The sequence below is a fragment of the Jatropha curcas genome, chromosome 10 (assembly GCF_041381405.1).
Source record: "Jatropha curcas cultivar XTBG-Jc1 chromosome 10, XTBG_Jcur_1.0, whole genome shotgun sequence".
Classification (NCBI taxonomy): Eukaryota; Viridiplantae; Streptophyta; class Magnoliopsida; order Malpighiales; family Euphorbiaceae; genus Jatropha; species Jatropha curcas.
Genome location: NC_143160.1, coordinates 12,878,698 through 12,891,965, shown reverse-complemented (window position 1 = coordinate 12,891,965; position 13,268 = coordinate 12,878,698). Strand labels below are relative to the sequence as shown.

Genomic DNA, 13,268 nt, shown 5'->3' with positions numbered 1-13,268 from the left:
ATATATATTTTTTTAAAACCGGTCTTCAAAATTTAAAATTTAAAATTATGCGATTCGCCGGAAAATCGATCGGAACCGTCGGTTTGGTCACCATACCGGAACCGGAACCGTTCGGTTCCAAACCGAAACCGGAACCGGAACTTTTCAGTTTGGTTCCGGTTTCAGTTTTTTTGGAACTGGAACCGGAAGGCCACCCCTAATTAGAGGGAGTTACAGCTCAGAAATATGAGTTCCAAGGGAAAATCTAGTCTGCTAACAAAACTCATGGGTTACAGCTATTTTAGTATTTTTATTCTTTGGTGAATTTAATTAAATAACAAAATAATTTATTTTATTGTCCTTTAATTAACTAGTATTTTTTTCAAAATTATGTAAATTATGATGAAATATCAATTTCACTATTAACAAAACTATGAAATTTCTTTTTCGTACCACCACCAATTCATTTTTTTATTTATTAAATCTTGATCATTGTAACTCATTTTTTTATCAAATGAATTAAGTGATTTGAGTTTCGATCTAGAAAAGACTCGTCCATACTTGTTAGAAAAATATAACGAGAACAATTTGAAATTGATTATTGAGCTTGTTTAAAAAATGAACTAATTTTGATTTTGAGCTGAATTTTTAAGCTCAAATCAAATTGGAATTAAATTTAAACTATACTTTTAACAAGTTGAGTTTAAGCTCAATAGAACTTAACTCGATTTTAGTTCCATTCTAAAAATTGCTCGTCCTAATTTATAACTAAACTTAAAAAAAAAAAAAAACTCAGTTTTAGATTAAATATTAGATAATATTTACATTACTCAAGGGAAAAATTGAAATAGATTGTATTTGGCTCTTTTTTTTTTTAATTAATTAATCAAACAATCAGCAAAATTTTAATATAACAATTTTTTAATTGAATAATAATAAAATAAAAAGATTAATTTAAAAAAATAAATATCTCAATTTATAAATTTTATCAAATAATAGGGATGGAATGGTAATTCACGCTATCGAAAAAGAAGAATAGAAGCATATGCAAGAGTTCGGTTATAAAAACACGCGTGAAAAAAAATACAAAGAACCCACAAACAGACACCCAAAAAAGAAAAGAAAAAAATAGAGAAAAGAAAAAGCTCCCTTCTGTTCTCTCTTCTCCTCCTTCCTCTCTCCCCAAAACAACATTTCTAGTTTCTGGGTTTACTCCATTGTTGTTCACTGTTACCTCCCAAAATGGGTAATGAGAGAGAGAAAGAGAGAGGAGTTGGAGGAGGAGAAAAGAAGATGTTTGTCGGTGTTGTAATGAATTGTGCAGCAGAGCTTAAGTTTCTTTTAACAGCTCTTTTAATTCTTTGTAGTGTAGCTACTCTTTTACAGTTTCTTCCTTCTCGTTTCACTATTTCAACTTCCGATCTCCGTTTCTGTATTTCTAGAATCACCACCACTACTACAACCACTACCACCACCACCTCCGCCGCCGACATTAACCCAGATGCCGTTTTAAATTCCTCTTTGGCTTTCTTTTCCAACCCATCACCACCACCTTCTGGTTTACAAGCTGAAAAAGTTACTGTTAATGGAACTCTTAAAAGGGTTTTTAATCCTTATGGTGCTGCTGCTTATAATTTCATTACTATGGGTACTTATAGAGGTGGGTTTAACAGTTTCGCCATTATTGGCTTATCTTCAAAACCTTTGCATTTGTACGCAAAACCTACTTACCAATGCGAATGGGTACCGGAATCTTCCTTTTCTGGCGACAATTCCTCCACCCCCACCCCTATTTTCTCCTCAGCTTACAAAATCCTTCCTGATTGGGGCTATGGCCGTGTTTATACAGTGGTTGTTGTTAATTGCACGTTTTCTCAACCTATCAACAGTGATAATTCCGGTGGGAAGTTATTCCTTCACGCCTCCACATCTGGCGGTGGTGACAAAAACTTTAACATTACGGATAGATTTGAGGTTTTACAAGAAAAACCAGGGAATTTAAACACTACCATTTTTTATTCGAAACCCAAGTATGATTATTTGTACTGTGGGTCTTCTTTATATGGTGGGTTGAGTCCACAAAGAGTAAGAGAATGGATGGCTTACCATGTTAGGTTTTTTGGTGAGAGATCTCATTTTGTTATACATGATGCTGGTGGGGTCCATGAGGAGGTTATGGAGGTTTTGAAGCCATGGATGGATTTAGGGTATGTGACATTGCAGGATATAAGAGACCAAGAAAGGTTTGATGGGTATTATCATAATCAGTTTATGGTTGTTAATGATTGTTTGCATAGATACAAGTTTATGGCTAAGTGGATCTTCTTCTTTGATGTTGATGAGTATATTTATGTACCCCCAAAGAATACCATTAAGTCTGTGTTGGATTCTCTCTCTGATTATACCCAATTCACAATTGAGCAGATGCCCATGAGCAACAAGCTCTGCCTCTCAGCTGATTATGGTAGATATTACAGGTACAAATCATTTTGCTTTATTTTCTTTAGAAATTATTAATTTCCCATCTGTATGTATAGATATACATATATTTATTTGGCACAATCTGAGTAATTATCTGTGGAATATGCTTCTTTTTTTTTTTTTTTTGAGTAATTGGTAGTTTTGATTTTATGTTCCAAGAATTCTGCAATTTCAGTAACTAATGCTGTTTTTAACTTAGGATTTGAAAAATGAAATTTCTTGTGGTTTCACTTTTTCAATGATTGAAATGTCTTTTGAATATTTTATTTCAACTTGAATGTGGAATAAGTGTATAGCTGTAGTAAGGAATTGAATATTTATAACTTTATTTTGGTTGTTTTGTGGAAATTAAAATGTTGAAACATTTGTAACCTTGTGGTGGTTGGTTTGATTGGAATGTTTTGGAACTAATTTTGAAAAAGGAAGTGAATAAATAAATTAACATAATATGATCAAGTGGTGGTTTACATGTTTGGAATTATTCTTGTGGTGTCTGTATTGTGATTCTGAGTCTTTTCATTGTATTGGGGCAGGTGGAGGTTGGGTTGGTTTGAGTGTTTTGTAAAGCTATTGTCTCTTTCTCATTTTATTAGGACCTTGTCAATTCTTTTAGTAATATAGAATCTGAAACAATGTTCAATTACTAACGTTCTGTTCTTCAAGAGGAAAAGCATCAAAAAGAAAATTTCAATTATAGCAGTGAAAAACATCTTGTAGTGATGAAATGAACTTGAAAAAGAAATTACATTGATGTTTTATATTAAGGTTGATGTGGAGGGGACATAAATTTTAATATTGGGATCATTTCTGTTTGTACTGCATTCTATGAAGATCTTTACCTTTTAACCTAAATTATCCTTGATATTGGTTGGGAACCTGTCACTTGAGTTTAATATGGTATAATATTGATTTATCTATCACTTCCATGATTTTGATTCTTGCTGGATATGGGTTTTCTTGCAAATTATGTAACTCGGTTTTTTTTTTGGGTAACTTTGACTTTGATTGAGGTTCAAACTAGTAGTCACGAGCCATTGAACGCTTATAGCACCACCGAGCTAAAACTCATTGATTATAAACTCTGCATTTTTTGATAAATGAAGCACTGTAATTAATGCAGAACTTAGCATTGAAATGAATCTTGCTTTTCTGTTTTATAATTAGTATATGTGATTGTGATGGTGATTATGGTTTGAAACACAGGAAATGGGGGTTTGAGAAGCTTGTATATAGAGATATCAAGAGAGGTATAAGGAGGGACCGAAAGTATGCGATCCAGCCGCGCAATGTTTTCGCAACAGGTGTGCATATGTCACAGAACTTAGCTGGGAAGACAACACACAAAACAGATAGCAAGGTCAAATATTTCCATTATCATGGAACCATAGCACAAAGGCGCGAACCGTGTAGAAACCTTCTAAATGTGACAGAAATCAACTATGAAAACAACCCTTATGTTCTGGATACAACAATGAGAGATATTGCTTGGTCTGTCAAGAAATTTGAGCAGAAGATGATCGGGACCAGGTTACAAAATACGCGGCAATGACAATAATTATATATAAATATGTTCGTTCTTTCATATTTCTTTATAGGTTTTTTTTTTTTTTTCTCTTTTGGTTATTTAAATTGATCTTTGAGTAGAAAAGAGAGATTCATGGGGGGTTTTGTTTTTTGTATGATAAATGTTTCTTTCTTTCTTTCTTCTATTTATTTATGATGAATATAGAGGTGGCATATGATGTTTATACATAATATGGGAGGTGTTGCATTCTTTTGTGTCTATTTATGTATTTTTGTTTCTATACATTTTTTTTATATAGTATTACACAATTTGCATATTATCGAATTCGCGATAGTGAACTGCATATATTGAAATCTAAAGCCGGAAACTTATTTGGGAACCCAATTGGTTAATTCCTTAATGAAAGATATATTTGTCCGGATTGGGTTAACATCCGTCTTTGTATTATATTAATTAAAATACAAAATTTAAAAATTTATTTTTATTTTTTTTCAGTATATAATTAAAAATATCATTCATTTAATAAAAAATTTCTATTTGCATAAAAAATATAATCTATTTAATAAAAAAATTTCTATTTACAAGGAGGAATGTGGATGGATTAGAAAAGTTAATTTGGTGAGTTAAAAGGTATTGTTAAAATTATTAGAGAGACAAATTGAGGAACTATTGCAGAGGAAAAAGGAGTTTGGATATGTCTTTGATTGCTTGTCGGTAAGAGGGCCCACAGTCCCAGTGATCACCAATGGGATTGGGAGGTGGTGAACGTGGTTGGGTTTCCTGCTGGCTGTTCCACTTTTTTTGTGTTGTACCCTAATAATCATATAGGCTTATGCTTTTATTTCTTTTCGGTGATTATACTTATTGACGAGAAAGCTGTATAGATATTTTTTTTTAATTTAATTTTTCTTTACGTGTATTAGAACGAAAGTAAACATTAACATGTTAGTCACAGGCTGTTACCATATCTATTTGATTTTTTTTTTTTTTTTTGGGACAAGTCAAATGAAATAAAAACATGTGGGTGATACAGAACTGGACCGTTCTCGATTGTTTTGTCTGTATTTTTATTATTGTTATAATAAAAATAAAGGTCCCTTTCAAATTGTGTCCTGTTGTAACTAATCCATGAGAAAAAAGCAACAAAAAAGAATCTTATTTAAGACGATTCTTCATTAACGAGTGAAAAATGTTGAATTTTGTCAAACACCATAAATGTTAATTGAGGGCAAGTTACTTTCACTTGGCGCGTATAGTCAACCATATATCAAATCAATTTTATAAAAATATTTAGCATATATTTAACTTTTATTGACAAATTTTGAAAGAAAAAAACAAATTAATAGTTGAGAAATTTTCAATTTCAAATCAAAATTAAAATTCAACGGATCCAATTCGGTTTGAATTCTTATTAAGTCATATATGTATTTACCATTAATTCATAGCTTGGTGTGCTTGGTGTAAGTTATGATTCTTATTTACAATATCAAGAGTGGTTAAAATGCTAAAATCACTATTTTAATACCGGTTTTAACAAAAAAAAAAAAATCAAAATTATATAATCGATGTGTAAAAAAATTGGGTTGGTATTTCAGAGGATTGATTTCTTCCTTTTTTGGAACTTATTGAACTAGAATTGTGAATTCAGTAAATCAGAAGGTAAATATATGAAATAGAAAAAATAATTATTTTAATTATTTATTTATTACTCTCTCCACTCTTTTTATATAGATAAATTTTTCTTTTTTGGTTTTCTTTTTATTTGGTAACATTGGAAAAAAAAAATCAATGTGAAAATTCCATATTATACTAGTCTTATTCTTTGTGAAAGTGTTATTACGGGAGATTTTCCAGGTAATGACAGACAAAAGTCTAGATGTGCATTAAAAGTGAAGGAAATTTGCTGATAAAATTGTTATTCTTTTAATTTATGTTGAAAAAATAAATATGGTCCAATTAAGAAAATTGTGCTCTGATTTAGATGGAATTTGAGTTTTACAATTGCACAAAATTTAAAAATAGAGCACAGTTAAGAGTTGCGATTTTATACTTTGGAGTATTTTTTTGTGAAGCTACTCCATATTTAAATTTTTTGATAATTACTCAAGTCTGTTAGAAGATTATTTGAGCACGAAATAGTCCTTTTTTTAATACAACTTATATAAAGAGGGACCAATAATAAATTTTTCTCAAAGGCTAGAGCATAATTTTTTTTTCACTCATTTAATTTTCGGTCGAATTTATGATTTATGTGCATATTTTATAGAATATACTAAATTTGTGAGCAATCAGTTTATATATTAGATCTAATTTTTTTAGGAAGCCAACATATTTACCAAAATTTCAACTGAGAATGCAGAATTGAGTTTCAAAAATTTAAAGTTTTGGAAAGACAATGCATTTATTGTGTTATTCAATCAAAAAACATTATTAAAGGCAATTTTACAATTTAGAGGAGTAATAATGTGATACTAAAAATATATTAGGAAAAAATAAGGAAAAATGGTTTAGTTAAACTGATTTTTTAATCTTGGTGAAAATATGGTTGTGTCTATATAAAAAGAAAAGAAGAAAGTTTTTTTTTTTTTTTTTTTGAAGGTAGAAGAAAGTATTATAACTACATAAAAATCCCATTGTTTAAGTGAAAAAATAATATTAAAAAAGAAAATAAATTGTTTGGTGGGTGGTCCCATAGGTTCACATGAATGAGAATCGGAAACATTCACCAACAATTAATAAGTTGTGTGTTTATTAAATTTCTGCCGTTAGATGAATGGAATGACGTTTATTAGAAAACAAGAATTTAACAATTTATCTTTATGACAATATGCATATCCAACGAACGGTGTTGGACTCTCTTCTCCTCTCTTCTTTTCTCTTCTCCATACAAAAAAACTCTTCCAACTGTAATATTCCCTGCCACGCTCTAATGTTTCACTTGTGCTGCTTCTTTAAAGCTCCTACAGCTATTTGAAAGTGACCATTTATTAGTACGTGTAAGAATTTTAAAAGGTGGTCTGAAGTGATAAAATTAAAAATTACATGAATATTTTGTCAATTTTTTCATTTAATTGATAAAAAAGGTTTTTATTCATGAAATTGATAAATTTCATCATTTAACCACATTTTGGAATTAAGATAACTCTCACCTTAATTTCGTCAATTTTCTTTTAATGATACAATTCAAATCTCTTGATCACTAAAAATACCCTTCAAATTAATGAATTTTGTTTTCTAACCAAACAATAAAATTTGAGATTTCATGAAATTTAAAATTCTATTAATTTTGTAAAATATGTGTTTGGCACGGCCTAACCTTCAATTTTACCCCGAACTTTTTGAATAATTGCAATAAATTGAACTTTATACCCTGGGCACCTTGAACTTATCAACCTAATTGCAATTATACTCTAATTTGCTTTTAGAGTATAATTTCACCCTAAAAGTGAATTACAACAACTTGAACTTTGTCAATTTGTTGTAATTGCACCCGAAAAGTAAAGGAATGTTGAAATTTTGATTAAAATAGTGTAGAAAAATGGACTTCATATCCAAATATTTAAACAATAAATAATAAAATTAAGTCCAAGTATTCATATAAATAAAAAAAAATTAAAATTGAACCAATTTTAAGGTGTAAAAATAATTGGTTGGATATTTATTCAAATTAGGGTGCAATTGCAACTAGATTGATAGTTTAGGAAAACCAGAGTACAAAGGTCGATTTAAGGTGAAGTTGTAACTACTTGAAAAGTTTGGGATAAAATTAAAGGTTAAGCCCCTAAAATCTATGAAACCTAAATTGTTAAATCAATGCTCGATCATGTTAAAATAAAAAAATAAAATTCAGTGACTAAAAAATAACAAATTGAAATTATGTGCAATGTCTGGTGATTAGTGTGTGATAGAAGTATATAGAGATTATAATTGTACATCTATAGCAATTAGGGTTAATTGATTTTCTTCAATTTTCTTTTTTTGGAAATAATAAAATGATGGGTATGAAAGTGAGATGGCATGAAGGTGTGGAAGGACAGAAGCCTCAAGCTGAAATAGCAATGTGGGACATTACATTACATCCCATCCTTCATTATCATGTTAATGTTTTTGGCCTCATTTGATAAATCATTTAAAAAGATAAGTTTTTTTCTATTTTTTTATTTCATTTCCTCCAACAGAAACTTGAAACTTCTTCTCTCTTTCCAATTAAAGAAAAATGAAAACCACAATTTTGTTCGTTTTTACTCAAAAATAACCTATTTATTATACTTCATTTTCTTGGAAAAAAAATCGATTAGTGGTCCTCTGGCTGCTGGATTCTGTTTCCATTTCAACAAATTCATGGTGACATACAGCTAATTGTGTGAACTAATAGATATATATATAGTCTTGAAGGTATGGACATTGCACATGAAGCCAGGTGGCATTCTGAGTTTTGATGGACTAGGCTTTAACAGGGGAAGGGAGATTAGGAGATAAAGAAATGAGTTTTTATTTTATTTTATATCACTTATAATATTTTGCTTTCAAGATTTTAACCCTAATTAATAAAATAGAAAATGAATTATCTTCGCTGAGTCCATCGTTCCACCCATATACCAAACCAATTAAAATACTCTCTTCGTTATCAAATATTTGCAACATTTGAGTATTCACGATTTTCGATATTTATAGTAGTTGATGATATTAGATATTTATGGATAAACATTGTTTTCCTATTGATTTAAGACAATTACATCAGCTGTCCATTGTTAGGTGAGTTTTCTGTAAGAGAAAGATGGGTTAAATTATAATTATAATTGTACATAACTAACCAATTATTGCATGTGATATAAGAATTAATGTTTCACTAAAGTTTTCTGCATCTAAATTATTGGTTTGTGGACCACATCCTTGTTACTACTTTATTTCAATAAAAAGATATGTTACTAATTCATATTACTATTATATGCATGCAAATATTTATTTCATAATATAAGAATAAATTATTTTTTTTATTAATTTGATTACCAACTCAACATCTTACATTGCACACCGAGACATAACCTAGTGATAAATATATGTACGACCTGGTTATAAATTTAAATTCGAATTTCCTTCCTCGTGAAAAAAAAAAAAAAACTCAGCATCTTACATTTTCAAAAGTTACAAGTGTTAATAGGTTATAATAAGGTTTAAAAATCAGTGCATCGGTGATGTGAGATGATGAAATAAAAATGTTTTGATATAATTATTGTATAGTTCCTAAGTTTTAGTCAAATATATTAGTAAGAATCTAAACTTGTAAAATCACACTACGTGGTCCTTGCATTACAATTTTGTTATATTATAAAGTCTAACGTTTAGTTTTTCTATTAAATAATAATGGAATGTCAAAACACCTTTAAGGATAATTATTATATAAGGAATAGATAGTGTAAAATTATGAAAATTAGGCTTTATTAATATATTTTGCTAAACCGCTATATAATAATTATCTTTAGAAGTACTTTTGATATTTCACAATCACTCTATAGAAAAACCGAGGGTTAGAACCTTATAGTATAAAATAATTATAATACAATGACTAAATGTTTTTATAGCTTGCCTTCATATAAGCGTGTAAAAAAGTCAAGAAGTGATGAACTCAAATCCCATATTAAAGTTTTCAGGTTTGGTTCAGAAGAACTAATAAATTCTAGAAGGTTCAAAATATATGCGAAGATTATGTGGGATAATGAAATAGAATAAGTTTTTTAGAAGAATATATTTTTGATAATCGTCTCTATAGAAAATTGTAAGAAAGCTAATAAGAAAGAATGGGTTCTAACACTATATCAAGAATCCAAATTCAACATCACATTCCATTTCAGATTTGTAAAGTTGCATTGAAATTTTCAGGTAGGGTGTGAGGTTCATATCAGAAAATAATGGAATAACTATGAATTCTTTGTCAACATTAATGAAAATTCTTGTGATAATTTTCGCATTTTCAAAATTCTCTAGTTTCCTTGTAATTTATGGAACTCTTTCAATTGTTATCGAGCATTCATTTAACTAAACATAACATATATATAGCGCTCAGTGTGTAGCATTTATATTAGTATTTAAAGATTGAAAGAGCATATTATGAAACGTTACTCTTTTTACCGTTGATGAAAAGTTAATTAAACGGATAACAACTATTATAAAAATTAGCAGTTACTAAAACATTTAATTTTGCTGAATAGAGTTAAAAAAAAAAAAAAGAAGAAGGAAACTCATTTTCGAATCTAGAAATAAACTTGTTTTCATTTAATTATGAAGATAGCAGAGCTCCTATCCGATGCTTGCCTTGCCCCATGGTAGTAACTGAGAAAACCGTGAGTGTCACTTTATCCTTTCCGAAATTTTTCTCTTATATTTATTTTATAGAATCATTTTGAGTTTTATAAATATGAAATTTAATTTAGAAGTTTGGTATTTCTCAGGTAATACATTGGTTTGCAGCTTCTTTTTCAACCTTCTCCGTATGTTTCTCGACTGATATATGCAGATATAGGTGGTACTTGGTGCTTCTTGGTTAATTTGTGCTTAATACCCTTTTCTTGATGTGAAAAAGAAAAAAGAAAATCTTAATTTAAAAATTTTTAATTGGAGTGAATTGAATTCTTTAATTTTATAATTATAGAAAATAACTAGCAAAGAAGGAGTTGTTTCTTTAAAGGGAAAATAAGTAATTCGTCTCTGAGATTTGATCAAACTAACTAAGTCACCAAGCAGTTTAGCAATATTAATCAATGGTCCCTGAGGTTTACCTTTGTCAAACTACTTTGTCCTTCCGTCCATTTTCTCCAAATTTTTCCATTAAAATATTTAAAAAGACTTAAATATCCTGACAGTTAAGAAGGATAAATAATTAATTCTTTCCTGAGGTTTGACCAAACTAACTAAGTCATCTCTGCAGTTTAACAATATTAATATTAATTAATGATCTTCGAGATTTGCCTTTGTCAAACCATTTAGTCATTCCGTCCATTTTCTCCAGATTTTTCCATTAAAACCATAAAAAGACTAAAATTTCCTAATATTTAAGAAGAAAAAGACTAAACTAATCTAGGTTAGAATTTCCATTTGTCGTGGAGGAAAAACGAAGAGTCATAGTACACATTGATTACATGAAATTCACAAAAAAAAAAAAAAATGATCAACATAATATGTCACTTTATTGTCTTGAGCCACCAACGAAAAGATGACAAAAAATACATCGAGTTAATTTCAATAAAAATAATAGGGATTTAATTTTAGATATCAATATTCAAGAGAACAAATTATTTTATATATTCCATTACAAACTACAACTAATGAAATAAAGGTAGGACCATAGGAATAGTAAGAATATTCCTAGGTTAGTTTAATCTTTTTTTTCCTAAATGTAATGATATTTTAGTTTTTTTTTTTTAAGGTTTTAACAGAAAAATCAAGAGAAAATAATCGGAATAACCAAATGGTTTGACGGATGTAAACTTTATGGATCATAAATTAATATTGCTAAACTGCAGGGATGACTTAGTTAGTTTGATCAAATTTCAAAGACGAATTAATTTTTTTCATTCTTATATGTTAGGGTATTTTAGTCTTTTTCAAATATTTTAACGGAAAAAATTTGGAGAAAATGGAGTGAAAGACTAAGTGGTTTAACTGAGATAAACCTCGAGAACCATTAATTAATATTACTAAACTGCAGAAATGACTTAGTTTGGTCAAATCTCAAGGACGAATTAATTATTTTCCCTTCTTTAAATTTGTAAAGTTTTGGAGAATGAAAATCCCTCTACAATCATGGAAGTAATGCCATATAGAAGAAACAAGACCAAATCAGACATCGCAGTGTCAAAGAAGCAGAAGAATCAGAAAAAAAAAAAAAAGAAAAATAAGAGAGTAAAACAGAGGAATTTTCGTTATGGAGCCTTATTATCAAATAGTTTGATATTTTTTCTAATTTTTTTAAATTTTTTTACCAGTTAAAAGGATTAAAATGTACCATTCTTATTTTGATTGGCCACCTTGGGTTTTTTTTTCTTTTCTCATCTAGTGCAGGGTTGAGATGACAAACTGTTAAAAAAAAAAAATTTTTATTCAAATTTTATATCACGAACAAATTTAAATAATATACTGAGTAATTATTCCAAAAAAGTATTATTATGCATAGAATTTATCACAATATATATTTTGCTTTGTATTATTTTAGAGTGGATATTTGAATATAAAATTTATATAGTTGACCCCGATTAATTTGGAATTAAGACTTGTTTATTATTGTTGTTGTCATGTATATTTACTTTGATATATAAGATGAGAACATTTATTCAGTATAGTAATATTTTTTTAAAAAACATTTTAAATTTTTTTAATTTATTTAATATTGAATGATACTTGAATGCATTTGGAGAAATTTAGAGAATTTAATGGCTGATTTTTTTTATCAGTTATTTATTAACAGCGTTCACATTAATTACCTTAGTTTTCCTTTTTTTTTTTTTTTTCTTTTTAATTCCTAATTTATTTCCAGAATATCTATTTTGACATGGTGTGTCTCGGAAAATAAGACCAATCTTCCTGAAGCCTGAAGGTGACAATCCTCGACCGACATCACCATACGCCTATTTTTGCTGATATATTTGAAATTTCCAGTTTCTTCTTTTAATTGACTTCTTCATAGTCCATATAAACATGCTCACCAACTTCCACTTTTCCCCCTCCCTTGGAATTAAGCTACCTTTCTCAAACATTGAATCAATGTCTAACTTTTGAGTTTGAATTCTCTAACGTTTAGCAATTTGATGAGTCTAAAAAAGTAATCCAATTATATATTTTACAATGTTATTCTGTGGATTTGATCTAATTTTTATGTTAATAGATAAAAGTTAAGTAATGAAAATCTTAAAGTATTTGATATATTATAATATTACTTAGCATTTTATTTCCACTAAATGCATAAATCACTTTTATTATTTCGTAAAAAAAATTTATAGTACCTTCAATTTTTAGTTTGATTCATTGAACATTTGAATTTTTAAAATTATTTTTATTAAATATTTCAACTTATAAAATCATTTTATTTAATACTCCAATTTATAAAATTAGATTGGTAGAATACTATTGCAAAACTAAAAATTATTATTCTAAAAATTATACTAATGATAAATTAAATCACTTGCATATGAAAGTAAAAATTTAAACATTATTGTTGTTAGCATAAATTGGTGCGCCATGAGGAGCTAATCTACCCTTTAGTTTAAGAAAAAAAAAAAAAAAAAGATTC

The 13,268-nt window shown here is 28.6% G+C and overlaps 1 protein-coding gene across 1 annotated transcript; it reads left to right on the top strand.

Annotated features, from left to right (window-relative positions):
* Positions 1–1,054: 1,054 nt before the first annotated feature.
* GALS2 (glycosyltransferase family protein (DUF23)) lies at positions 1,055–4,215 on the top strand. Its single transcript, XM_012220104.3, has 2 exons — positions 1,055–2,456; positions 3,664–4,215. The coding sequence occupies exons 1-2, from the start codon at positions 1,222–1,224 to the stop codon at positions 4,007–4,009; spliced, it is 1,581 nt and encodes a 526-aa protein (XP_012075494.1). The 5' UTR covers positions 1,055–1,221; the 3' UTR covers positions 4,010–4,215.
* The last annotated feature ends 9,053 nt before the right edge of the window (positions 4,216–13,268 follow it).